At 52.3% G+C, this 27,260-nt stretch overlaps 1 protein-coding gene across 1 annotated transcript; it reads right to left on the reverse strand.

Moving 5' to 3' along the window:
• Positions 1 to 2,594: 2,594 nt before the first annotated feature.
• OC90 (otoconin 90) lies at positions 2,595 to 27,260 on the reverse strand. The gene is made up of 12 exons (XM_072775696.1): positions 27,008 to 27,260; positions 24,265 to 24,321; positions 22,091 to 22,265; positions 19,416 to 19,528; positions 17,023 to 17,151; positions 16,831 to 16,872; positions 15,614 to 15,664; positions 11,659 to 11,706; positions 8,217 to 8,333; positions 7,151 to 7,322; positions 5,735 to 5,841; positions 2,595 to 3,167 (listed from the first exon to the last, which is right to left on the reverse strand). The coding sequence occupies exons 1-12, from the start codon at positions 27,258 to 27,260 to the stop codon at positions 2,866 to 2,868; spliced, it is 1,566 nt and encodes a 521-aa protein (XP_072631797.1). The 3' UTR covers positions 2,595 to 2,865.

Genomic DNA, 27,260 nt, shown 5'->3' on the forward strand with positions numbered 1-27,260 from the left:
CATTGCCCCTGGGAACCTTCAATTTTCTCAGTTGGAGTATTAGCTGAGACCACTGTTGCTAGACAATTCTCCATGTGTCTGTGTGGTGTGAGCATGCAGACACTAACAGCCTTTATTCTGGACTGTGTTCTCAAGAATGTGTTCTAGCAAACGGATTCTACTCTAGGAAGGTAGGAATGGTGTCGCCCCTTGGAGCCAAGGGCAGACCTGCTTACTATCCCATATAATGTGTTTGGGGCGCCTGGGTGGCTGAGTCGGTTAAGCATCTGACTCTTGGTCAGCTTGGGTCTTCATCTCAGGGTCGTGAGTTCCTAGGATCCCAGCATGGAGCTTGTTTAAAAAAAAAAAAAAAAAAAAAAGTGTTAAAAAATTTAAAAATTTTTTAAAAAAGTGTTCTGGGATCAAGCAGGCTAACAGCCAGTGTGCCGTTTCGGGTTCCTGAACTAACTCCCTGCCTTGCCTCAGGGCTGGAGGGACCCATGTAAATGCTGACACTCTGCCTACTGCCATTACTAGACAATAAAGTCCTTAGTCTCTGACCCTGGGGTGGGGGTGGGGGTCTCATGTGCTCTGGCGGCTTCCGTGAAATGCTGAGGAACTTAGAAGTTGCAAGGAAGGTGAGTCTCAGACCCTTCACAGTCCTGCAGGATCGTGAGCTGAGTGCAAGCGGGAGGAGCGGGGGTCTGACGAGAGGAGGTAGAGCGCGGAACAGTTGGAAAGCAGAAAAATCAACTTTTTAAGAAGAGGGTGGGCATCCGCAGGAGGTTCTGTGGTTGGGAACCAGAGTGAAGCGGGTCGGCTCGGCCGCTGTCTTGCTCGAGCACCACCTGGCCGCACGGCAAGGCGTGGAGAAGGCACGGTCACCGCACCCGTGGCCGGCCTGGCCCTGGGACTGCCAGTGGGGTGGGCAGCTGGGCCCCAGCTCCGGGCTGCGGGAAGCGGGAGCCGGCCGTCGCCCTCTGCCGCTGGCCGCACGTGGGCTGGCCGCCGGCTGCTACTCCTGCGGGTCTGCCCGCGGCTTCCCCTGGGCCTGGAGCCTGCTTTGCGCCCGTGTGCAGGCCCAGAGGGAGGACATCGGGGTGGGGGGCGGGGGCGGGGGCGGAGGCTGATCTGATAGAGGTCCCAGGCTCTCTCCCTTCCAGTTGTAACCCTTCGCTGACTGCCTCTCCTGTCCTCTGTCTCCCGTCTCCGCACAGGCTTTCCCTCACTTGCCAACTAAACTTGATCTCAAGAAAAAAAAATAAAATAAAAAAATTTAAAAAATAACCTTGCCCTCAAGTTTTTGTCGGGGGGCTCACTTCTGGGAAAGCAGAAGTTCTGTTATAGTACCTGGTGAAAAAGGTACCGATGTGCTGGATTCCATCAAAAAGGGCTCATCACACAAATCCCCTGGAAGGCAGGAAAGGAAGGATGGCAGCTAGTGGCTTGGCATCCCCACCTTTTAGTTTTTGTTTTTGTTTTTGTTTTTAAGATTTTATTTATTTATTCATGAGAGAGAGAGAAGCAGAGACACAGGCAGAGGGAGAAGCAGGCTCCATGCCGGGAGCCCGACATGGGACTCGATCCCGGGACTCCAGGATCACACCCTGGGCCAAAGGCAGGCGCTAAACCGCTGAGCCACCCAGGGTCCCCCCTCACAACCTTTTAGTTTCTTAACCTTGTTGCCAACTTGAGAATATTTTCCTGCCACGAGGAGGTCAGCGACACCAACCTCCAGCGGCTCTGCTCTCCCATCTGGCTGAGGAGCCAGCAGGGACTCTCACCATCTCACTCCCAGACACACGGTTTATGGAGCTCGAGAACCAAAGATGTGATGGGAACCAAGGAGTTTGTGTTCCTCCCGGATATCGAGGGAGATGCTGGTAACAGGCGGCCTTCCACCTGCTAACACCGGAGCACCTCTAACAGTAGGTGCGTGGGTGGATGGAGGGATGGATACCATTTGTTTATTACAATTACCCTGATCTTAATCTGCCTCTGTCAGCAAGGACATTTAAACCCCCAGAACTTCCAGCCACTGGGATAAACCTTATTAAAAAATATATATATATGGACGCCTCGGTGGCTCAGCAGTTGAGCGCCTGCCTTCCATCCAGGGCATGATCCTGGAGTCCCGGGATCAAGTCCCACATCAGGCTCCCTGCATGGAGCCTGCTTCTCCCTTTGCCTGTGTCTCTGCCTCTCCCTGTGTGTCTCTCGTGAATAAATAAATAAAATCTTAAATAATAAAAAGTCCAGGATCCAAGACAAGGGTGAGCAGTAATTCTCCGTGGGGTGGTGGCTATGGCACATGGCCACTTGTAATAACTGGAATGGCAAGTGTGTTTTTTAGGGGCACGGACCAAAAAGAGCTGTCATTTCACCCCTTGGCATACGTCCTCGGGTTATTGGTAACTCGCAGGTGATCTCCTATGCTTGATTAAAATACTCTTTTTTTTTTTTTTTTTGTCCTAATAGAAGAAAGAGTAGCTTTCAGTGATTATGGAGTGGAGATCATTAATTTTGCTCCGTGGCGCTGTCATCTTACATTTGACATCTACTCGCGCTCCCGTATCTACAGCATTTCTTCCAAACAAAACCAAAACCAACACTGATTGGAGGATTTATTGAGCTCCCGGGGCGTGCTGGAGGAGGCCTAGAGCCTCCCCTGGTCTGCCTTCTCCGAGTGCACGTGTGAGCTGGCACACGTCGCGGTGCACGGGGCTGCCCGGCTCTTTGCCCTCTGAGCCTTTGCTGAGGACGGGAGGATGGAGGACGGGGATGAAGGATGAGAGGACGGAGGATGGGGACAGGGACGGAGGCCCGAGGAGCTTACAGGAACCAGAGGAACCTACTGTGGGTGTGCGGGCGGCTCTCCATAGGGGTCTATCTGGGGCCATGCGGTCGCCTGGTCCCCACAGCACCAAGCAACTTGCCCAGGAATCTCCTGGTCCTCCTCCGGCCCTCTGGGTCGGGCACGGCCTCCTCGCTGTTCTCCTCGGAGCTGGAGCCGGGGGAGGCGGTGGTGGGCGCTCCGTGCAGGTGCTCCCCGCACGACGGCCGGCGGCCCTGGCACGCTCGTTTGCCGGCTGACCCGAGGCTCAGGTTAAAGGCGGCAGAGGCCATGCACTCGGCCGCCGTCTGGTCACAGGCACACAGCAGCTGCGCACACAGGCTCCGCCCCACACCTGGGAGGCAAGAGCAGAGGAGCGGCAGTGACGGGGGCACACGGCCAGCCTGACTGTCCCCTCCCTGCATCTTGGGGCCTCGTGACGTCCAGCAGCCGTGATCTCCCCCTGGGAACTGTCCCACGTTCTCCGCCTGGGGAACTTGTACCTATGTGTCAGGACTCCCCCTGACTTCCCAGCTCCCCCCGGAAGCCCCCGGAGCCCCCGGGTAAGGGGAGTATCTTCTCGCAGGCTCCCACCAAATCCCACCTATGGCCCTTCTGTCCCAGCAGGTTGAATGGTCTGCGTCGACCTCCCCCTCCGGCAGGCTGGAGAACCCTGGCGGCACAGCCCGTGTGTTCCGAGCGCTCACGTCCATCCCTGACCCCCATTTCCGGAGTTGGCACCCGGAGCATATTTGCTGCACGGAACCGCTACACCTCCCTTCTCCTCCTCCGTCAGAGGGAACTGCCTCCTTCCCCATCTACTGAACTTTGCCGGATGAGATGTGGGATGCCCAGTGCGACGGGAGTTTCCGATAAATATGTTCAAGTGAGTATGTCCCTTTGGGGTATACTTATACCACGCAATTATTTGTTGTCCGTCCGGCATTCAAGTTAGTGTATTTTTATTTGCGAGACCTGGCAACCTTCCCAACTTCTCGGATGTCTCGGTTGCGTGCAGAGGGGGTGGGAGGGATACCATCCGTGTGGCTCAGATGAAGTGATGTGTTTCCAGGTTCTTGGACACAGATCTGCCTTCTGCAAATATCATTCCTTACCTACAGTTTTCAATGAAGCTAAGGATGGTATTTGTTCTAACTTTTCTCCCCTCGTCTGGTCCTACCACGAAATGTTCATAGACCAGATTTTCTTTTTTTTCTCAACATGCAGACCCTCTCAACTTCCTCCACTGGCCTGCACACCAGCCCCAGACACACGTGTTGCATTCCAACATGAAGAAGCAAAAGGAGGAGGAGGAGGAGGGGACAAAGGCAGGACCCAGAGCACAGTGGACACACACACACACACACACACACACACACGAGCCCACTCCCCCCCGGGGAAATTCTGGGCCTAGTGTCAGGACAGCACAGAGCACGCTCTGCCCTCCTTTCTCATTTGCCGCATCTGGGAAGGGACACCGCTCAGAGCTCACGGGGGGTGGGGGGGGGCTCCGCTGGGTCCTGGGAGCCCCACAGGAGTTCAGACTCCCAGGGTAGTGCTCCTGCACTCAGCAAGGATGCAGCGTGGGCGAAGGAGCCTTCCTCAGCTGAGCAAGTGACACCTCGAGGCACCATGACATCTGACGCTGACAAGAATCTGATCCTGGCACCCAGGCTCTAAGCTCCCACCCATCTCCTCGTGTCCCTGGTGGACGAACCTCAGGTGACCCTCTGGTACCTGTCTAGCTCCCACCTCACCTGGCGCCACAGCCGTCCCCACCCCCACCTTCTGTTCCCAGCCGCCTGGGAGCCCCCCCAACTGCCTTGATTTTCCTCTTTTCCCTTCTCTTGGACCGTCCACACCCAGCGCGGCCATCTGGGAGCCCGACAGCCTCTTGTAAGACCCCTCCTCGCCGCCTCTCCTGACTCTGCTCAGCTCCCCACCCCAGCGCCCTGCTCTGCGAGCTCAGACACCCTCGGCGGCCCCCAGGGCACACCCACCTGCGGGGCGCACCTGCCAGCCAGGGATGAGCAGTCACCTGCTGTCTGTGTCTGTGTCTGTGTCTGCACCACACACCCGCAGGGCTGTGAGGAGCTGTGTCTGCCCTTTGCCTGCCCAGCCCCTGGGAAAGGTGTGTGGGATAGATGGGGGAGTGCGCACCACGTGGCCACGGGGTCCCGGGACGCGGCAGGTACACCTGGTCCCACCCGCAAGGAGGCAGGGAGGCCCACGCCACTGCTGAGGGAGGGCAGGGGAAGGATGGGGGCCTCCCTGGAGGCAAAACGAGATAGGGAACAAGGCCTCACACGGCTCTGTGACACACTCCAGGGAGCACGGCCTTGAACCCGCAAAGTCCGGAGCAAATAGACGCGGAAAGCAGGCCCTGGGGTGTGTGAGAGCGAGGCTGGCTCATGGGGGGCCGGGGCTCAGACGCCCGCTGAGGCTCCCAGCACAGGGAGGAGCGGGGCTCCGCAGGGGGCTCCCTTGGGAGAAGGCTTCTGCTTCTTCGGAAAAGAACCACATGCCCTGAGCCCCCGGCCCAAGGCCTCGGTGCTGGTGGGAGGTCACGCAGAGTTCCTGGCCTCCGCTGAGCCTGGCCCCTGCCGCCTGCCCTGTGAAGGGAGGACTCGGGGCCTCCTCCCAGGTCCGTGGGAGGATGAACTCTGCTCACACACCTTGAGCACTCAGGCCGGCCCGAGGCAGGCACCCCATCAGCTCGGGCCCTTCCCGTTTTCTGTTCCTACCCAGCCCTGACTTTCGGAGGCTGACAGAGCCTCTTAAACTTGCATGTCCTCAGCGGGCCTCACAGTTAGGGAGGGTGTTAAATCCCGTTACAGACGGGCAAGCATCGGGAGGCATGAGGCCTCCGTGAGGCGGCCTGGGCGAGGGGGAGCGCGCCGTGCTCGGGCCCTCAGCACTTACACTTGGCTGTACCGTCCACGCACTCCACCAGCGACCCAGGAAGCCTCTCGGACAGGCAGCCCAGCCTTGTCACCTGCTCCACGCAGCAGTGGTGGGAGAAACAGCACCTGAGACCAAGGAAAAACCCAGCTACCCCAGGGCCTCCTTCAGGGGCTGCTTCTGCCACAATCCCTCCAGCGGTGAGCTTGCACAGTGGGGCCGGATGGCCGTGAGTGGCGAAGGGAGAAAGGCCTAGGGAGGCGGGTGGCTGGGGGAAGGACACAGTCGGCCAGACCCTATCTGACCTGCAGGTGACATGCCCGTGTGCCTGCCATCACCTAGCCCGTGTATTAACTATAGCGAGCCTATCTTTTCCTTGTTTCCAGCATCCACTCAAGTGGCTGATTGTCCTTCAGCAACCCCACCATCCCAAGGGCCCTACGCCTTTTGAGCGCAGAGCCCACCGGCCAGGGGCCAGGACAGTCCCCACGTGCGGTCAGGCTTCACGCCTTATCAACTCCACCCTCGGAATAGTCCTGCAGTTCCCGTCTAGGTTGGCTCCCCCTCTGTTTTGACCGCTGCAATTATAGCGTTGGTGGTCTTTTTGTGGAATGGCCCATCTTGGGCACCGTGCAGCTCCTCTTGGGCACTGGCAGTTTGTTTCGATCTGCTTTGTTCAGTTCAGGTCTAACCATTTGTGCGTCTCCACCACCAAGCACAGTGCCTGGCGCAGAGCAAAAGCTCAAGAAATGTGGGCTGAATGGATACATGAATGAATGAATGAATTCATCAATGCATAGGTTCACTGAAAATTCTTCCAGGAGTGGCAGATATAAAATTTAGTAGTTATACTTAAAAGCTATTGGGGAACCTGGGTGGCTCAGTTGGTTAAAGATCTGACTCTTGGTTTCAGCTCTAGTCCTGATCTCAGGCTCGTGGAGTTGAGCCCCATGTCCGGCTCTGTGCTCAACACCAAGTCTGCTTCAGACTCTCTCTCCCTCTCTCTTTAAAAATAGATAAAAAATTCTTAAAAAAAAAAAAAAAAAAAAAAACGTTATCAAGAGGCTAAGTTCCACGTGGCCACCTGCAGGGCAAACTGAGTGGAGGTGCCAATTTGCCATGTTGGTTGTTGCAAAATAGGCAGATTTGGGGTCTTCTGAAGGGCTTCATGGGTGGACTCTGGGGCAGCTGGGTGGTACTTGTGGTAGAGCTAAAGGAGCTCTAGACCCCATATCGATGGGTCAGGGTCGCTCTGGCTCTGCCCCTTCATAGCCCAATGCCCACAGACGAGTCCGGGCCTCTGCTGCCTGTGACGGTGCCAGCCACCCGGAGTGAGCCACTGCTCTCAGCGAAGCCTCAGGCCGTGGCCAGCAGAGAGGAGGGCTATCACCCCTTCCTGAGGCAGCATGGGCACCTGCCACCCTCGCCTGTGCCTACCTGTCCAGGGCATCCCTCGGCTCGCCTTGTCCTTCTTGCCCACAGTAACAGCCATAAGATTCAAATTCTTCTGGGCATCGGGATGTCAGACAAAAGAGCATCTCTGCAAACTGAGGCATCACCCGTGTGTCATCTGCACCTCCTGGATGCAGGAAGGTGAACCTGTCACAGGCTAATGAGAAACAGGGCTATCAGGAGAGCGGCGTACAGGGGGATAGTGCTCACACAAGCGTGCAGTGATCCGGATGGGTACTGGTCATCCGAGGAACACTGTGTCTTTGTTTCCCATTGTCATTCTTCTGGGAAGATGGCTACAGGCCGGTCCCCCTACCCCATCCCACCCCCCTCTGGCATGATTTGTCTTTCAGAGGGAAGTCTTCCTTGCCAGGCTTCTACGGCTCTGCCCAGACTCTTGGTTAAACCTCCCTGAGGGGTGGGGGGCTAGTCAGGACTGAAGGGGCTCTTAGACCGTGTGTGATTCCTGAATGGAGTGATTGTGACCCACTGAGGTGCCAGCAGCACCCGGCGTCCTGGGAGGCATCCCGGCTGTCCTCTCGGGCATCCTGGCTCCATCAGGTTAGCACACTCTGCCGTCAGAGCTCTGATTTTCTTTCTTTGCCTCTGCCCTTTCCTCCTGCACCCTCCTCCCCACCCGATTCCCCTCCCCCTCTGCCTGCACCTTTGGCCAAGTCCTTCTTGCAGGTGTGAGGCCTCTGGTGGGTTCTCTGGGGAGGACGAGAGAGAAGAGGGAGGGAGGGAAAGCCTGGGGGTTTCCTTCTTTCCAACAACTTAGTGTGGACGGTGCCAAGCTGTCACCCTGGGGGCCAGTTCGAGGGGTGGGAGCACTAGGCCGGCAGGCCCCTGTCCCTGACTCGGCAGTTGGGTGGCCACAGGCACGTCAGGTGCCTTCTATGTCTCACGAGCCACCTGGCAAGGAGTGTTCTAGTCGCACCAACACGAAGAGGTCACAGTGTGATGCCATGGCCTGAAGGCCTTTGTTACTGTCCCATCCAGAGTGTCTCAGGGCCAAGAGAGAGCAGATGCTCCTCTGCCTGTCCCCGCTCACCTTTTCCCGTTGTCTCCTCTAGGCCACTTTTGTTAGATGACGCAGCTAAGCCCAAAGACTTCAAGCCGGCGGGGGCCAAGGTTACTCCTTTTGTCGAGACAACGATGTCTACAGATCCTGAAAATGCACAACGTTATGGCTCATATTCAGCAAGCAGTTCAGGAAGAGATTTGCCAATGGACACACGGTCAAGCCCACATGGAGGCAGATATTTCAGAAGAACAGAGTGTTAGGTGGGTGTCCTCAGCCTGGGCTTACAGATGTCAGGGCTGAGTATCAGGGACCCACAAATGTTACATGAGAATTTCCAGATACTCTGATACAGTGAAGGAAACAATCCACTCAACTGAAAGCCTACGGAATGGGAGATGTGTGCACATGACATATCTGGTCAAGGGTTAGTACCCAAAATGTGTAAAGAACTTATCGAGCTCAACACCCCAAAACCAAATAATCCAGGTAAGAAATGGGCAGAAGACATGAGCAGACATTTTCCCAAAGAAGACATCCACATGGCCAACGGACACATGGAAAGGTGCTCAACATCACGCATCATGAGGGAAATAGAGATCGAAACCACAATGCACTGGTCAGAATGGCTAAAATTAACAGCACAGGAAACAACAGATGTCGATGAGGATGCAGAGAAAGGGGAGCCCTCTCACACTGCTGGTGGGAATGCCAGTTGGTGCAACCACTCTGGAAAACAGTATGGAGCTTCCTCAAGAAGTTAAAAATAGAGCTACCCTATGACCCAGCAATTGCACTACTAGGTATTTATACAAAGGATACAAAAATACACATTTGAAGGGTACATGCACCCCGATGTTTATAGCAGCAATGTCCACAATAGCCAAACTATGGAAAGAACCCAGATGTCCATCCACTGATGAATGGATAAGGAAGATGTCACACACTCACATGCATGTGCGCACGCACCTACACACACACACACACACACACACACGTTACTCAGGCATGAAAAAAGATGAAATCTTGCCAATCACAATGACATGACTGGAACTAGTGTGTATTATACTCAGTGAAATAAGTCAGTCAAAAAAGGACAAATACTACATGATCTCACTCATATATGGAATTTAAGAAATAAAATACATGAACATAGGGGAGGAGAAAAGAAAGAAAAAGAAAAGAGAGGAAAGCGGGATCCCTGGGTGGCGCAGCGGTTTGGCGCCTGCCTTTGGCCCGGGGCGCGATCCTGGAGACTCGGGATCGAATCCCATGTCGGGCTCCTGGTGCATGGAGCCTGCTTCTCCCTCTGCCTGTGTCTCTGCCTCTCTCTCTCTCTCTCTCTGACTATCATGAATAAATAAAAAAAAATTAAAAAAAAAAAGAAAGAAAAGAGAGGAAAGCAAACCATAGGAGACTCTTAACTATAAAGAACCCATGGACGGGGTGGGGATGGGCTAGATGGGGGATGGGCACTTGTTAGATGAGTCCTGGGTGTTATACGTTAAGTGACAAGTCACTGAACTCTACTCCTGAAACCAGTATTACACTATATGTTAACTGACTAGAATTTAAATAAAAGATGAAACAAAAATACATACATAGAATGTATTGTGCTAAAAAAATTAAGTAAATAAATGGAACATAAATATAACGAAAAAACCCCACACAAATACTCCGTGATAAACTTAAATCGGACAGGAGCCCAGGCTAGACCAGCTGCATGACATCTCTCGACGGGCACTGTCCGAGCCCGCCAGGCCTCTGTGTACGTCATGTGTCCTACCACGCGCCCGCCAAGTGGAGGCCTAGCATGGTGTTCACGGATGAAGGGATAAGACTGGTAGAGAAATGAAGCCAACTCCTGGCACTTAGTAACAGAGGCAAGTACACCCACCTCAACTCCCCAGAATCCTGGAAGACCTTCTCATCATAGTCTGAATGAAGTGCCAGGTCCTCATTGAGGCGGGTGATCTGGCCCTGCCTCCCGCACACAGGCTCCCCGGCACGGTCGGTCCATGTCTCCCTTTGCTGTGCATCGGCTGTCTCTGTTCTCTTGGCCAGAGGCAGCGACATCTCCAGCCCAGTCTGGTCCAGCCAGAGGGAGCTTTGTAGGCTCTGCTCTGCCATCTTGCAGACCCAGAGCACTGGGGGAGGCCTGGGCATCTTGGGAGGCCTCTTGACTTGCAGTCTCTTCCCAAACCTACCATATTGGTTTGCATCATGCATCTGGGCTTCTGGGTCTTTGCTCAATGCTCTGTTTGCTGGGGCTTGGGAGGAGGGCTTTCATAGAATCATCCCCTCGGTCTCTAAGAGTTTAAGTCTTTAAGATTTTACTTATTGATTTGACAGAGAACACAAACAGGGGAGCATCAGGAAGAGGGAGAGGGAGAAACAGACTGTCCACTGAGCAAGAAGCCCGATGTGGGGCTCAATCCCAGGACCCTGGGATCATGACCTGAGCCTAAAGCACATGCTTAATTGACTGAGCCACCCAAGGGCCCTGTTGGCTTGCTCTTAAATAGCAGTATGCAGTATCACCCATGGGATATGTATATGAGGGTAAGTTGTTTCAATTTTTCTCTAGGGCAGTTAGGCCACATATGGATACATACATATTGTATGGGTACATACAATGAATGTGCCCCTTGTGCAGTAATTCAACTTCTAGGCATTTGCTGTGACAAATTAATCAGAAGTGGAAGGGTATAAAATGTCTATTATTTATAAGAACAAATGTTAGAAACAACTGGCTAAATGCATTATGGCATTCCACATATTCCACACCAGAAACTATGGTACAGCCCCTAAAAACCCTGTGTGGAAAGATATTTCCTGTCAGGGGAATATCTTATTTTTTGAGTGATACAGCTCAGACCCCAAAGCCGTGATGCCAATTTTAATATAATTAAAATTCATTTTAATTATATTCATGGATATGCTCATGCAGGTGGGAGACATTAGAAGAAAGCACCTTCAGATACTAAAAGCGGCTAACTTTATAACACGGAAGTACGAGTGGTTTAAATAGAAAAGAAAACACAGTTTTCTATATTTTTCTAAATGCATCTCTTTATCAGATAGGCTTCCATTTCTTCCTACTAATGAATCCAACTTTTAATTTCATTTGTCTACTTTGGAGGGGGTGGTATAAAAGTGAATTGGTCCCAATGATTCTTCCATGTTTTATTTTTTAATTTTTATTATTTTTTAAATAAATATTATTTATTTATTCATGAGAGACACAGAGAGAGGCAGAGACACAGACACAGGGAGAAGCAGGCACCATGCCAGGATCCCGATGTGGGGCTCGATCCCAGGACTCCTGGGATCACACCCTGAGCCAAACGCAGACGCTCAACCGCTGAGCCACCCAGGCGTCCCTGATTCTCCATGTTTTAGAACAAACCTGATCTCATACCCGTTTAGGGACAACCATTATTCGCAGGTGGGAGAAGCCAGGGGTGCTTACCTGGAGGGGATGTCGCGGTTTCTGTGCCTTTTTCATCTCGACCTGCTTCTGCCCACAAAAGAAGAGAGATGCAGTGAGTGTTGACTCCAGCCTGTCCCACCTTGGTATCTGGGAGCAGTTCCCATCCCACAGGCACAGGAGGCAACATGGTCATTGCTCTGCCCCTTGTTGCTTCCCAGGGGAGATGGTGATGACAGGGTCACTGCCAATTCAAAAAGATTGCCCTCCCCAGACAGACGCACTGGCAAAGGCAGCTGCAGCCTGCTGGGCTAGAAGCGGGTGTAGCTTTGAAATACTTTAGGAAAGCAGATCTCTCTCTCTCTCTCTCTCTCTCTCTCTCTCTCTCTTCAAATCACATATTTTTGAACAAAGAAAACCAAGACAAAATTGTGGATTCTAGTTCCCTGTTCTGTGGCTCTCAGAAGACTTCTGAACCCTGGTTCTCAGTAAAATGAGTTTGTGGCTGTTTAATTATTACTAGGCTCCTATTGTGCTATAGACTGAACATCTGTCTGCCCCAAATTCATGTGTTGAAACCTAATCCCCAGTGGGATGGTCTTGGGGCTTTTGGGGGTGATTAGGTCATGAGGGTGGAGCCTTCATGAATGGAATTAGTGCCCTTATGAAAGACACCCCCAAGGAGCCTCCTGGCTCCTTCCACCATGTGGGAACACAGCTAGAAGGCGGCTGTCTATGAACCAGGAAGTGGACCTCAGCCAACTTGACCATGTTGGTGTCTTGAGCTTGGACTTCCAGCCTTTAGAACCATGAGAGATGAATTTTGTTGTTCACAGGCGACCCAGTCTGTGATATGTTGTTGTAGCGGGCAGAACGGACGAAGACATACAACATGCCCAGATACAAGATTAAGTGCTTGGCTTGTGCCAACTCCACCACAAGCCCACGAATTAGTACCATGCTCGCCCTCATTCAGAGATGAGAAAGCAAGTGGACGCACCGAAAACACAGGTCACTGGCCCTAGGTCATGGAGCTAGGAAGCGGCAATGCAAGCCCGGACCCAAAGCTGGCTGCCCTAACCTCTGAGCTCCCTGCTGCTTCACTTCGGGCTGTACCACGGAGAGGAGCGATGCTAACTCCCACCACGCTTGGGGAAGGAAGGAACTGCCTTAACCTCAATGGGTCAAAGATCAAGATCACGATGCTGTTATGTGGAAGTCGGGCTTACAACTTTACTGATGATGTGGACCCGCAAAACGTGATCCAGCAAAGAACCAGAACCTCAAAGGTTCTAAGCCGGGCAGATGGTTCTCTTCAAAGTGAAATGCGCAGGTTCAGAACAGAATCCTATGCTGAGGTTGTAACCCCAGGCAAACGACTGCCTCTTGGACTGCGTCCTTCATCTGCCAAATGGGCCTCCTAGGACCGGGGCGGGGGCATCTCAGAGGATATATGGAGGGGCTCAGGAACATGCCAGCACACTGAGGTCCTCCGTGGTGTCCCTGCCTGTTCATCAAGGAATCCGTTTGTCTATTGTTCATCCTTAGTAACTGGTAAATGGTTATCATGAGTGATTAATACGTATTAATAAAGAATCCATGGTTCTTAATCACCACAAGCAAAGTAAATGGCTAGGTCACTTCTTCCGATGACAGCCTGGCCTATGTATGTTTTTGGGTACGAGGCTGTTCCCCACGAGTCACTACCATATCATGGGGACAAAATGAATCTTGCAGCCTGAGGCCGGGTTCAAAACCAGTCCAGCAGGTCTCCTGCTGAACCACCTGTAACTTTTCACCTCCCAGAGCCTGGGTGTCCTACATCATCTGAAAAATGGGTATCCTGTTATCTTCTGAGCCCTGTCTAAGAGCAATCGTCAGAACTGAACGTGTTTATGTAGAAGGTGTGTCTCCATTGGATCCCATGCTGCCCTCCTGTCGCGTCTCCTTGGCTTACTTGTCCTGGAGGGACTGGTTGGTGGGTCAGCTGTGGTCTCAATAGCCACTGTGGAAAGAAACCACTCAACCTCAATTGCCCACCCATCTCAGCACATAAGCCAGGCAGGGATCACCTGTGATCAAGACAGTTTTGGGGCTGGGAGACCCAGGAGAGAAAGCCCATGGTGGCCTGATCAGGAACATTGACACACTGGTTCCCCATTCAGGGGACAAAGGGCCAGATTAGCATCAGGCCTGTGTTTAGGTAGTGCAACCTCTCTTTGGAAGGAAGGGCCATTATGTCCCCTGCTAGAGTGGGTCCTTGGGCATCGCAGCATAAGAGGAAGTTCAGTCTAGCGGTAAAGACAAATGCCATGGAGGCCTTGCCAGCCGGCTCCCAATCTTGGACAATTTCTCTCTCTAACTCAATCTACCATCTCAATGCGGAGGTTATGGCAATGATTTCACAGCCTTGTGTGAGCAAGAAATGAGATCATGTATTTTAAGCAAGTTGTCCAGTGTCCAACATGTGGCTTAAGAGGGCATTGCTATTTTTTTACAGCCACACCAGAATTTCTGAAGACGATGCTGGTTCAGAGTCTTCCCATGCTCTTCTCCTTTAATCCCCTGCCACCCTGAAGGACAGGTATAACCATCCAGCGGCTGGTAAACCATGGCCCAGCCCTCGGCCTGTTTTTGTAAATAATGTTTCACTTGAACACAGGCACACCCACCCAGTCTCTGGCTGTTGTCCTGCTACGATGGCAGACTTGGGTCATTGTGACAGAGACTGTATGATCCAGAAAGCCTAAAATATTTATTCTCTGGCTTTTTATAGAAGAAAAATTGCCAATCCCTGCTTTCCAAAATGAAGAAATTGAAGCTTCGAGAGGTCGAGCCATGCTTCCAGAGTCATCCAACTGAAACACGGAGGAGTCTGGCTTCCATCCTGAAGCTGCCTGATTTCAAAGCATGATCGTTTCATTCCATGATGGTGAGAACAATCACTAGCACTATACCTTTTTCTTTCATAATTAGTGTTTGTCCTACCTTCAGGCTGCCTCCCTTTCTGGTGGACGTTTATGGGCACTGCTGGGTCATGGGTGTGGATGTGTGTGTGTTGGAGGACAAATGTGTGAGTGTACACACTTTCTTTCTCCAGTTAGACTAGATTCCTTAAGAAGCTTATTCTTTGCCCCGTTCCCATGGCCAAGCCACAAAATGATGATGGTTCAGGCTGAAGAGAGTGGAAAATATGCCAACGTAGGGTTATTTTGTTATTGTCTTGTGGGCATGTCCTCAGTTGAGAATGAAAGTGGCCACTGTCAATCATGTGGGAATTGTTGCTGTGCGGGCAGGGCACATGGTGAAGCTTTGGCTTGGCATAGGTGCCACTTCTTTTTCTAGACCTGGAACACAAGACACAGGCTGACTGTGAGCTGTTGGGGATGTGATGCCCTTGGACATGGAGGACAGCCAGAGATGAGCTGCACCGTGAGCATCTGCTTCTGTTCTCATAGCAGCAGCAGCAGAGGACAGATATACACAAACTTCCAGGGAGGTGGTTGTGCAGAGCGATCTCCCTGAGGCATGGGGTTGCCAAACTTGGCAAATAAAAATACAGGATGCCCAGTTAAATTTAGATTTCACATGAAAATAAAATAGAAACCACCTGCAAAAAAATAAATAAATAAAATAGATTTCACATGAACAACCGATCACTTTTCAGTATAAGTATAGCCCACACCAATTCTGGGACATACTTATACTTAAAAAGTATTTGCTGTTCATCTGAAATTCAACATCAGATGGTTGAGGGTGAAGGTCCTGCATCTGACAGTTCTACTGAGGTGGAAATAAGGGTGTGGGAGAAAGCAGAGCACGTAGAGAAGAGCTTTAGGAGTCAGGAGAAACTGAGAGTGGCTCTGGAATGATCTCGAGGTGGTATCAGTGCAAACCCAGGAAGGGGACATTTTAGGGGAGCTAATTGCAGCAAGTAGGTAGATGGTACGATCAAAACGTGGGTACTTGGGTTATACATCAGTCTTCTTGTGCTCACCTTCTCCTGAAAGGACCTTTGCACTGGTGTCTGTGGGCTCTGTGGGAACCACTGAAAAACAAAGTCCCCAGATCAGTGGCTGATGGAACACAGTGACTATACCACATGCTACGGGTCTCAAAGGGACCCAGCAGTCTGGGACTGCTGGAGCACAGGAGGAGGGGGCTGTGAGAGGTGTTGGCAGCCAAGGGCTGTTCGTTCTATCCCAGGCTTCCCCTGCCTCTCATGCATCTCCCAGGGCGTGGGGTGCCCAGCAAGGCCCTGGCTCAGGAAAGACTCCAGCCCATGCTGGGTTCTGACCAGGAAGGTGACACCTGCAGACCCAGGCTGGGCAATGAAAGCCCCACAGACCCCAAAGACTTGTGGCTCTGCAATATGGCAATCTTTCTTGGGAAGACCTCTGTTCCAAAGGGAGGCCGATGACTCAGAAAAACGAGCTCTGGACTCAGAAGATACATAGAGGTAGAAGGCGCACATATACATACTCATACTCATGCATGTACGAACACGTGCACCAACCCACACCTGTGCAACATGCTCCTTTAACCAATGCCACAGCACTGGGGAGGAGACCCCAGCCCCAGGAAAGGGGGGGTTGCTTTGCCAAAGGGCACCTACAACTTCCCGTTGGGTCTGAGAGATCGTGCGAACTTTTGTGACAAGGAATGACAGACAGAAGCTGAACCCTCGCTTTTTGCATAGGATGCGTGTTTTAGGGTAGGAATTATCATTTGCAGAAAAGATACTGCCCTCTGAGAAGCCACCATCTGGGTCCAGGCTGCCCTTTCTGCTGAAGGTTCTGGAAGGCAGAGGAAGGAGCCAGCTGGTTGGCTCGCGGGTGGCCTCAGTGGCCAGGAGCTCACCCAGCTGAGATAGGCCTTTCTCTGTCAGAGCGTTAGGCTTTGTCCTGGTCACACCACACACCAGGGCCCTCACCGAAGAGCAAGCGAGAAGGAACTGGTGTCTGCCTCTCGACTGGATTCAGCACACACCTGTCCATGTGGCAAAGAACAACATCTGCCCGAGGGGCATCTGCTGCTGGATGTTTGAACTGGGTCTATCAGAAGTAATGGCATCCCCTGGCCAGGGAAAGGTGGGGACATCTCCAGTGCCATGGGTTACTCCTGCAGGCCCAGGGGAGGGGGTGTAGCTGTCGGCTCCATCCGTAGTTTGGCCCTTGGGATCCAAAGAAAAGCAGCTTCCCTAGAAGGCCTTACCTCTGGGTGGAAGCGTTGTCAGCTCTTCCGTGCTAGCTGTCTCTGCAAAGAAACACATTGGAAAGTTAGTTGACAGCAGCGGGTTTGGAGAGCATCAGAAGGAGCTGGACTTGCGTCTGAAGATACACCACTGCTACTGCTCCCATAGCAGCTCCCGAACCCGACCGTCAGCCTCACCGCGGGTGCTCCCACCTGGAGGCTGAGCCAGACAGAATGAAGTGTCCAGATGGTTCAGGGAAGAGTTGATACTGGACCGAGCCAAGCATTCTATGGCAGCCTTGTTGCAGGTACACAGCAGGTGCTCACAAGGGTCCCCGGACTCTGCACAGAGCAAGGGCAGAGCAGATTGGAAAATCTCATTTGGAATCCCAGGGTAATGCAAGCTCCTGACCCCGATCTGCCCGCCGAGGCCCTGCTCCTCCTGCAGGTGTCCTATTGTCCACATCGGCTCCGTGAGCTTCGGCTACATAGGCCCAACCTGGGAGGCATGGCCACCCACCTCTCATACACCCAACCAGTTGGGCATTCTATCAGCTCGACTTTTGACTTTTGACCCTTTAGAGCATGACCACATATCCCCACCTCCACGCCCCTACCCTACACTGAGCCCCCCCTCAGCTCATGCCTGGGTTATGTCCCTGGCCTCCTCCCCCTGCTTCCCTATCTACTGTCATCGAGGAGCCAGAACAAGGCTTTCAAGACTCAGGGCGAGCCATGTCTTTCGGGGGGATTCAGAACCCTCCGACGACTTCCCAATCGACCTCAAAGCTGCTGCCCTCTTCCTTCTCAGGGCTCGTCTCTTTCCTCCCTATCACCCCCTTTCTGACTGACTGGCCTGCCTCCCCCACATGCAGGGCTCCTCGAGCCTGGGGGTGAGCCCACCTCCCAGACAGCCACGAGTGGCTTCCTTCTCTGCCCCCAACACCTCAGTCTTTGCTCCATGGGTGTCTCCTCCCAGCCAGCCCTCCCTGGGCCTTGCCCCTGGTTCATTTCCCTCCACGGCTCTGGTCACTGCCTAACACACTCTGGCACTTTGATATTTTCAAGGTCTGGTGGCCATGAGGAGATTTCAGAAGGTCAAAATATCCCCAACATCTGGACGATTGCTTTGCACTAGGTGCTCAGTATGCATCTGGTGAATGAATGGATGGATGATGGATGAATGGATGGATGGATGGATGGATGGATGTTTTCCATGTTCACTGTGTAGTGACTTATGCCCATGCCTCTCCTTACTCCTCTCCCCATGCACCACACTGCAGCCAGTCCTTGCTACCTGGACTTTGGGTGGGGTTAGTTGAAACCTGGGCTCAAATCCTGACTCTATCACTTAGCAGCTTATATGACTTTGGGCAAGTTATTTAATTTGAGCTTTCCTGCCTTCTCTGAAAACTGGGAATATCTCATAAGATGGTTGGGACAGAGGCACCTGAGTGGCTCAGTGGTTGAGCATCTGTCCTTGGCTCAGGTCATGATCCCGGGGTCCTGGGATTGAGTCCCACATCGGGCTTCCTGTATGGAACCTGCTTCTCCCTCTGCCTGTGTTTCTGCCTCTCTCTCTGTAGGTTTCTCATGAATCAATAAATAAAATCTTAAAAACCAAAGATTGTCGGGATGATTGCATCTGCTGGCCATAAAGCCTTTGGTACATAATAGGTGCTCATAGAGGGAGGCTCAAACAGAGCACCCCAAGGTGACATGTACCTCTTCCCTCTGTGCCTTTGCCTATTCTAATTCTTCCATCAGGGTTGCCCAGAGACACAAAATAAAATCCCTGGAGTCACACAGTGAGTAGGGTGGAGAGCTGAGATCTGCATTGACACATGTCTGATTCTTACAAACAGCAGCAACCCCAAACCTAATTCATCCCTCCCTGCCTCTCTTCCACTTCCAACACTGACTTCTTAACTTAGGCCAGGCCCTGTGTTAACTGTTTTACATTTAGCCATGTTTACACGTAACACATGCACCACTGTTTTACACTGAAGCATTTATTTTTTTTTTTTAAGATTTTACTTATTCATGAGAGACGCAGAGAGAAATAGAGGTAGAGATATAGGCAGAGGGAGAAGCAGGCTGCCTGCAGGGACCCGGGTGTGGGACTCGACTCCAGGTCTCCAGGAACCTGGCTAAAGGCAGGCGCTAAACCACTGAGCCACCTAGGCATCCCTGAAGCATTCATTCATTTATTTATTTTTTACAAATCTCTGAAGCAAGTTTTCTCTTCCCCATGTAGAGTTTCCGACATGTGGATTAGCTGCCCTCCAACCACACAACGGGTCAGTAGCAAGCCATCTGCCCCCACAAGCTCCCAGGATTGCTACAGTATAAAATTGTAAATCAAATAACCTGCCAATCAAATATTCTTTCATTTCAAAAAGCATTTATTGTGCATCTACTCCATGCAAAGTACAGATGCCACAGATCTAGCCCTTGTGGGGTTCGGAGCATAGCTGATAATGTCCTCAGTGGTGGTGACGATGAGGGGGACCCCTGGGAGCCCTGGGTCTGGTCCAGGCCTGGGATTCCTGGACTGTCATTGCTATTTCTCAGCCCAGCCCCCGGGGACACCTGGGGATGCTCACCACACGTGATGCTCTTGCTGACACAGTTGACATCTATGCTGAGCTTGGCTGGGTCTTGGGGACAGTCCTTCTCAGCGGCCTCCTCGTAGCATCTTCGGTGCTGGAAGCAGCAGCTGGGGCAGGTGGGGGGAGGTCAAGGTGAGAACATGGGGGAGGGTGAAGAGAGGGGAACTGTTGTGTCTCTGGATGATCCCTGGCAGTGACCTGTTTCAAATAGTGCTCTCTCTCACACACACATGCACACGCACACACGCACACACACTATTTGAGTTCTATTACCTACACGGCAGATGGCTATTATCCTTATGAGCCTTTACACACGTGGGGATTGAGACACATAGGGTTCAGGAACTTGCCAAGGTCAAAGTCGATCACAGAGCGAGGCTGACACTAACATGGGAATCAGGAAACTTTTGCAGTGCACGCAGGTGGTCAGTGGAGACCGAGGTAAAGAATAAAAAAATATACAGGCAGGTGATGGCCTTGGGCAAGTTACTAAGTTTCTCAAGCTACCTACTCAAGAATTTTGGCAGATTTAAGAAAACATCTGCTGCATTCGGGTTCACCCTTTCTCTTTGTGAACGTCACCAGGCTGCCCCCGGGAGGCAGTTTGCTCATGATCCCAAAGGTAGGAAAACGCCCTTCTGATCAGAGGCAACTCACACCCTCTCGTGGAGATGTGGAAATGGGAGAGATCTATTGCTTGATGCCAGAGCCATTATTCCTGAACCACCAAGGATCTATTGCTTTTTATTTAATTAATTAACTAATTAACTTGAAAAGCAGTTGAAGGCGGACTATCTAGTCAGTTAATTTGCTGAGTTCCTACTATGTGCCCAGTGCTGTGGCTCATGCTGGGGGTGCAAAGAAATAACACGGTGCAGACCCACCCCCCTTGAGCGCATGGGGCGGATACCGTGTGCACCCACTGGCCCATGTGGCAGGTGCAGGACAGGGGAGCGCAGGTGTTTGGGGAGCAGGGAGGTTAACCTGGTGCCTTGGGGGCAGGGTGTCCTAATGGAGAAACGTCCAGGCCATCCGAACTATTCCAAAGGGGAGTCCTTCCCACTTCGATGAGAGCGCACCCTCCATCACACTGCTCCGGGCACAGGTATCAGACCAGTGAGGTAGGGACTCCGGGGGTCAGTGAGGTAGGGATGGATTCCGGGGCACAGGGAGATGCAGGTTCAATTCCCCGCTTTCCTACTACTACTGCCGCTGCTGCCGTCACTATGGCTGCAATGACTGTCACTACTACCACTAGTACAGTGCTAGTAGCAGTACTACGAGCAGTACTAGTCCTACAGCTCTCCTAGTATTGCTGCTACAGCTGCCAGCGCTCCTGCTGCTGCGGCTGTTACTACTACTGGTACTATTCATGCTACTACAGCTACCATGACAACTGTTGCCACGGCCGTGGCTACTATTACTTCCACGGCATTACTAACATTGCTACTATTGCTGCTAATACTGCTGCTGCTGTGGCTGTTACGACCATTGCTGCGTTAGTGTTCATACTACTACACCTACACCTACACCAGCAAGTGTTACTGTGGCCATTGCTACTATTTCTTCTACAGCATTACTAATATTGCTACTGACGCTGCTGCTGACATCGCTATTACTGCTATTACTACTACCCTTGGTATTAATACTACGACGGCTACTAGGACAACTGTTACTACCCCTATTGTTACTACTATTACGACGACGATGACGACGATAGCCCTACTGTGACTGCCGCCACGATGGCGACTCCCGCTGTCACCACTACCGCTATAGCCCTACTCTTCCTGTCACTGCTGCTACCGATCACCAGTACTCTCAGTAAGTAAACTCAATAAACCGGACGGAGTCCCAGTCACGTACCGTGTCCTTGCTCACTTAATCTTAAATGATAATTCTATGAAGAAGGTATCACCGTAATGTGTGGCTTCTACCAAATTTTCCCAGCTGACCCTCCCCGCCGCCAGTATCTCTTAGGCAGATCCTTGTTACCGCTCGATGCATCTCAGGTTTTCAATTGTGTCGCCCGTCTCCTGTGCGAAGGTGGGTATCTCGTGTTCCTTTCCTCCCCCGTGTGCAGGGGGGCCACACATCTTTACCGGCCCCTCGTACCTCCTTCACATTCCCCGCTAGCTGTTTACCTCTTCGAAGCAGGGATAGCATTCTGCTTATATTAAGCCCAGAGTTCAAATGCTACTGGTGCATGTTTGTGGAAAATTAAACAGATGCCTTCAGAGTTGCTTTACCCCTGGTGGCCAGGACGGTCTGAAAAATGAATAACTCTCTTATGCTTATGGGTCACCTGGGAGCTCATCTAAAATTCGGACTTCCAGGGTCTAGCTAAAGGTATTCCGAGTCAGTAGGTCTGGGATGGGTCCCTAGAATCTGCATTTAAGCAAGCATTCAGCTGGTTCTGATACCAGTGGGCCCAACTTCGAGAAATACCACGCTGCAGCTTTGCATATCAGACATACCCAGGCTCTTGACAACCCCCAGGAAGTGGGGCGATCACAGAATATGCTGCAATTTAAGGCTGAGGCTACCTGTTTCCCTGCAGGTCAGGAGAACCAAGACATGTCCTGGCAGCTTTCCACATCTGTGCTCTGCCCAAGCAGCAGCCAGGCCTCCGACAGCTGCCCATCACCCCCCCCTGCCCAGGTGTGGCTCACCTGTCAGCCTCATCCACGGGGGCCCCCTCCATCTCGAACCTGCACGCACAGCCATAGTCTTCGAAGTCCCGGGGGCAGAGACCAGCCACACACTTCATGCCACTCACGAACTGGAGCAGCGCGGGGAAATTGGTGAAGACAGCCTGCAGCCAGGTGAAGTGGGAGCCCAGGCAGTCTGCGGATGGCACAGCGGGAGGGGACAGCCGTGCAGGGACTGGGAACCAGGGTTGGGGAAAGAGGCCCTGGGCCCGGGGTTCCCCACACCTCAGCAGCCTACTGAGCCCCTACTGTGTACTCGCAACTGTTCCAGACAATTGCAGGGAGGCGGGTTTATAAGCTGTGGTCCCTGTTGGTTGCCCCCCTGAGAAACGGTCATTTAAATCCTCCTCCCTCACCAATAAAGCTGAAAGGGACTCAGTGAAGCTGAGCCTCATCCCTAAGTCCCTGGAGATGTTTGACACTTGCTCATTCTCAGTTGGTCGTGCTAATCCCAGCTTCCGTGACAGTGAGTGACCTGGGGCTGAGCATGTGACCCAGATCCGGAAGTCATTTAGAGGCTTTTGGGAATTATTTCTTTCATAACACAAATCAAAGGCATGTAAGAGGTCCTTTTGATCTACATCTTCCTCCTTCCTTGAATATGGGTAAGGATGTGCTGGCTGGGACTACAGCAACCACTTTGGCACCATGAGGCCCCATGTCTGAAGTTGAAAAGCCAGTAGGTTTAGTTATAGCAGCGGAGGAGGAATGAGCCCGCTGGGCCTCTGATACCCGTGTTGAGCTACTGCAGCAATCCTGATGCTTTCAGCATCTGTGACATAGTTAAATGTCTCTGTTATTTAAGTCCCTATGAGTCTGCTGAATGGATCCCAAATGATAGAGTCCCCAGCCCTGGAGAACTGTAATCCAGGGGGAAGAGAAGGGATACAGACACTAATAATTTGGGGACCCTACTATGTGCCACAAACTGTGCCGCATGCTTCAAACAGCACAATGGTTTAGGGTCATAGTGAGTCTAGAAAGCATTCACTTGGTCCATCACCCCATAAACTTCATGTTCATCCTGCAAGGCCGATACTATTCTGTGACTTGTATTTCGCAGATAAAGAAACTGAAGGTCAGAGATATGCCCGAGGTACCAACCAGGGGCAACGATTTACCCTACACAGGAACGCTCTTGTGAACAAAAGTGGCAAGAGAACAATTTCCAGTTCCCTCTTCTGGGCCTTTCTGACTGGAGGACCATTAAGTGCTAACGGGGTGACCCCCAAACCCTGATTCTAATGCAGAGGGTCACACGTTGGGGAGCTTGGGGAGGTCGTGGAGTGGTCTGTGAGGACAAGTGTCACCCAGACTGTTCTAGTTTTTCCTGCCCCATTCAAACCTCCTTTTCCGTGTCTTGTTTCCACAAAGCCTAACCAGAAAAATGAAGACATAATTCTGTACTGAAGGAAAAACCGACTCTAAGGTTTGTGTGTGTGTGTTTATATAAATATGCATATTCACTCAAAAACTTACCAAGCACCTGAGCTTGGGCGCATACCTGCCTTCAGTGCTGTTCTCTGGGCAGCACGGTCTAATCCAATAGCATCTCAGAGCTTCTTGCTCCCGTCAGTCCTATGATAGTCTCATTTGGGGGCTACTTTTAGAAAGCTATGGACCATCATGGTGCCCGGCAGTTGACAGTCACATGATAGTTATGTAACTGGTAAGTGGAATACTTGGCACTGTTCAGAATTCTTAGGCTTTATTATATTTCATTATATGCATTTACTGGCTGGGGAGAGAAAATCCAACAACTTTGGTGTTGGAGGCTAAGCTCTGGACACAGAGGGAGCTTCCACCTTGTGACCTGGACATGGCACATAATTCCTGTCACTTCCTCTCCTGTGCAACGGGGTTGCTTTCTCTTCCCAGCCAGGTTGTGGTGTGGTCAAGGCTAAGGAAATAAGGACTAGGAAGGCACCTGGCCACTTGGTGACTCACCCTGCAATAAAAGACACCATGGCTCTTGTTGGACCTGGATCGCAGAGCTCAGAGCTTGCTGGGTTGGCAGGAGCGTGGAGCCCAGAGAGCAGAGCCCGAGGTCCTGGTAATCTGCTTGGATTTCCACACTCACCCCATGCCCTGACACCTGGTGGATGGAAGCGCTTTGGTTTTGGTATTTAACTTACCAAAAATGTCTGCCACATTTTCCACATTTTTAAACACCCCGTGGAAGGCTGTGATATCTAAGTGGAAGGCAGAGAAAGCAAGTCAGAGAGCTGTTGGTTTCTCCCCTTCCCCTGCCCTGTTGCCTGGCCCTGCCCCACCCCTGTGAAGAGCAAGGAAAACCCTTTCTCTTCCTCTAAGGATAGATTTGACCTTGGGCTAACTTTCTAGGAACACAGGTTACCATGGAGACCCAATAAGATGAGCCGGGAGCTGTGTTACCAAGCAACATTGCCCAGTGGTACAGAACACCCTGGATGGTAAGGTGTGTCTGGACTTGGCAGGGACCACAGCTGAACTGTAAATACCTGGCAGGAAGTCGTCCCCTGGGGGCTTCCCTCAGGGTGACACCTCTTGCAGGGGAAGCATGCCTTTTCTGGGCATCCCAGAAATTATACCTATGAAATTGTTGCTAGAGGTAGTAATTCCAATAGAGACTAAAGCTTCTAGGCCAGGGCAGGTCCTGGGGGCTGCTCCATGTGAGCCCCACCCCCCTGTCCCAGAGCTGCTCCCTGGGGGCTCCAGGCAGATGTGCAGATCACACCGGGGCCACACTTGTTGGGGAGGTATGGCTGGCATGGCCTGATGGCGCACAGGGCTTCCTGGCCTTGATCCTTCCAAGTGCCAGGTGTGGCCTATGAATCTTAACATCCACCAGAAGTTCTCCTTGGGCCACGAATCGCACTTCCCATGGAGGTTATGGCATTGCGAGGGAGGTCAGGCGATCATTTGGGTCTGGGTGGGACTGATCACTTTGCTTGCATGGACTCAAGCACAGACAACTCGGTTGACTCAGGTCGCCTCTCTGCAAGTGGGGAGATGAACCCTAATTTCGGGGCTTAGGTGACCAGCTGGGTCGCTGTGCATCATGTTCTTCAGCAGTACCCAGACAGGAAGCTGCTTAAGAAATCTTCATGGTCTATCACCAGGAAAACATCTCCTTCCCAAGGGAACAATTATGGGTCCTCCTCTCTTATAAGCAGAGCACTGGAATGCATTGTCTTTCTCTTTTTGCCTTGCCTTCTAGGAGGCTCCGAGCTCAATTTGAAGCTAAAAAACCACATTTACTTCTATCCCTCTTTCAGCTGCCCTTCGTGTTTTGATGGAAGTCATAATACTTTGTCACTTGGGGGGTGGGGAGTTAGACACAGGAGAGACTGCATAGGGAGAGGGCTTTCAAGTCTTATTTGAATCACTCTGCCTACAAGAGCCACAGCAGTGAGCAGTATATTTCGAAGGGGTCATCCTCCCTGCCAATATCCTAGACAACTCTCTACCCGGCTAGGTCGCCCAAGGAAAGTTCAAAGGATCCTTACTGATATTTTTTGAGAGTCCTGGAGGCAGCTCCCGTGGAAGGTGTGGGGTGTCCAGAGGGTGGGCCCCTACAATCGAGGAGGAGAGCAGGGTGAGCAGGAGCAGCAGCCAGGAGGTGAGGGGACGCAGGTAAATTCAATTCCACGTGTATTTTTCTAGGACCTGCCACGTGCCGGGTCTCTGATGACAATAAGGTGGCGCCAGTGTTTTAAAGAGTAGCCTTCTGGTGGAGGATAGAGAGGTTTGGGGACTTTAATTTAATTTTAGATCGCATGCTTGTTTGGAGTGCCTTGAGATGAAAGATTGGTGGAAATAAGCGCGGGCAAGGAAAGGCCCCCAGGTCCCCGGGAGCCTGGAGTCAAGGACAGGGCTTTCCCACACCATCAGCAAGCAAAATAGCCAGTGGCTCGTAGGGATCCATGAGCGCTGAGACGCAGCCCCCGACCCTGCATCTATCCTCAGTGGAGACACGGGGAGAGGACGCAAGGTTTGAACTGCAGGAGATATTCCAGCAAGGAGCCAGTGGGACCTGGTCCTGCTCCAGCCTTGGTCACTGGCTGGGCTCCGTCCCCAGGGGCCCTGAATGCTCATTACGAAGTAGGGTGTCTGCAGGGAATCAGGAGGGGTCGGGCCGAGGATGGTGTGATATTAGATGAACTTGAACCTGCAATTCTGACAGATGGGAGCCCCTGGTCAGTTAAGCATCTGCCTCACCTTTGGGTCTTGGTCCCAGGATCTTGGGATCAAGGCCCTTGACGGGCTCCCTGCTCAGTGGGGCGTCTGCTTCTCCTTGCTCTCTCTCCCTCTGCTCATACTCCCTCCACCCCACCCCGTCTCTCATTCATGCACTCTCTCTCAAATAAATAAATAAAATCTTAAAAAAAAATAAAAGATCTGATATCACAGGTAAAGAAGCGTGTGAATAGTAGAATAAATGGCCCTGGCAGGTGTGCCGTGGACATGCCAATGTTACGGCAGCCATGCATCGTTATTATTACTACTATTATCACCGACTTGTGCCTCTCCCTGCCCTCTTGCCCCTCCACACCAGCACGTGGTTGCATCGCTTGGACCTCACCTCCTCACCAGCCTCCTCCTCTTTGCCATGGACTTATCTCAGGGACACTGATGACTTTAGCAGGTGCTTGTCTGTGGGAGGGGAGCCTCCCACCCTATGAGCCTCGTGGGCTCGCCCTGGGTCTGGGCAGCCCCAGGCCTCCTCTGTCAGGCCCTCCAGGGATGGGTCGGAGGGGGGGCGGCCGCCCTCCTCTGCACGGCCCCGGCCCTTCCCCGCAGGCCTCCCTCCCAGCCGACGTGCTCCGGGGCTGTGGGCAGGGGCAGCCCCTCTGGCCCTCTGATCGCTCACTATTCAACACAGGGCGATGGGCCCACCGAGGCACGTTCCCTCCTGCCCGAGAGCCATGGGCTGCATGGGGAAGTGCCCTGCAGATGTCCCGAAGGTGGGGAGACCCAGGTCCTCCTTCGGCTCCAGGTGAGCCCCATCACAGAGCCCAGTAATGGCTCTGGCACTTTCCATATTTGGTGTCATTGCCTCCGGAGCGATCTCATTAGCAGACCAGCCCACAGCTAAGAATGTCTGCTGCCCACTTGGGCACCAGCAGGGAGATATTGCTTGGTCCTCCAT

This window comes from Canis lupus, chromosome 14 (assembly GCF_048164855.1).
Source record: "Canis lupus baileyi chromosome 14, mCanLup2.hap1, whole genome shotgun sequence".
In the NCBI taxonomy this organism is placed as follows: domain Eukaryota; kingdom Metazoa; phylum Chordata; class Mammalia; order Carnivora; family Canidae; genus Canis; species Canis lupus.

Bases quoted from the DNA above. Each gene is read 5' to 3' on its own strand.
- OC90 (XM_072775696.1), bottom strand. From the start codon at position 27,260: ATGGAGGACCAAGCAATATCTCCCTGCTGGTGCCCAAGTGGGCAGCAG. The intron at 16,873-17,022 runs GTGGGAGCACCC...GTTTCTTTGCAG, and splicing joins CTGTCTGGCTCAGCCTCCAG to AGACAGCTAGCACGGAAGAG. The intron at 15,665-16,830 runs GTAAGGCCTTCT...TTTGTTTTTCAG, and splicing joins GACAACGCTTCCACCCAGAG to TGGTTCCCACAGAGCCCACA.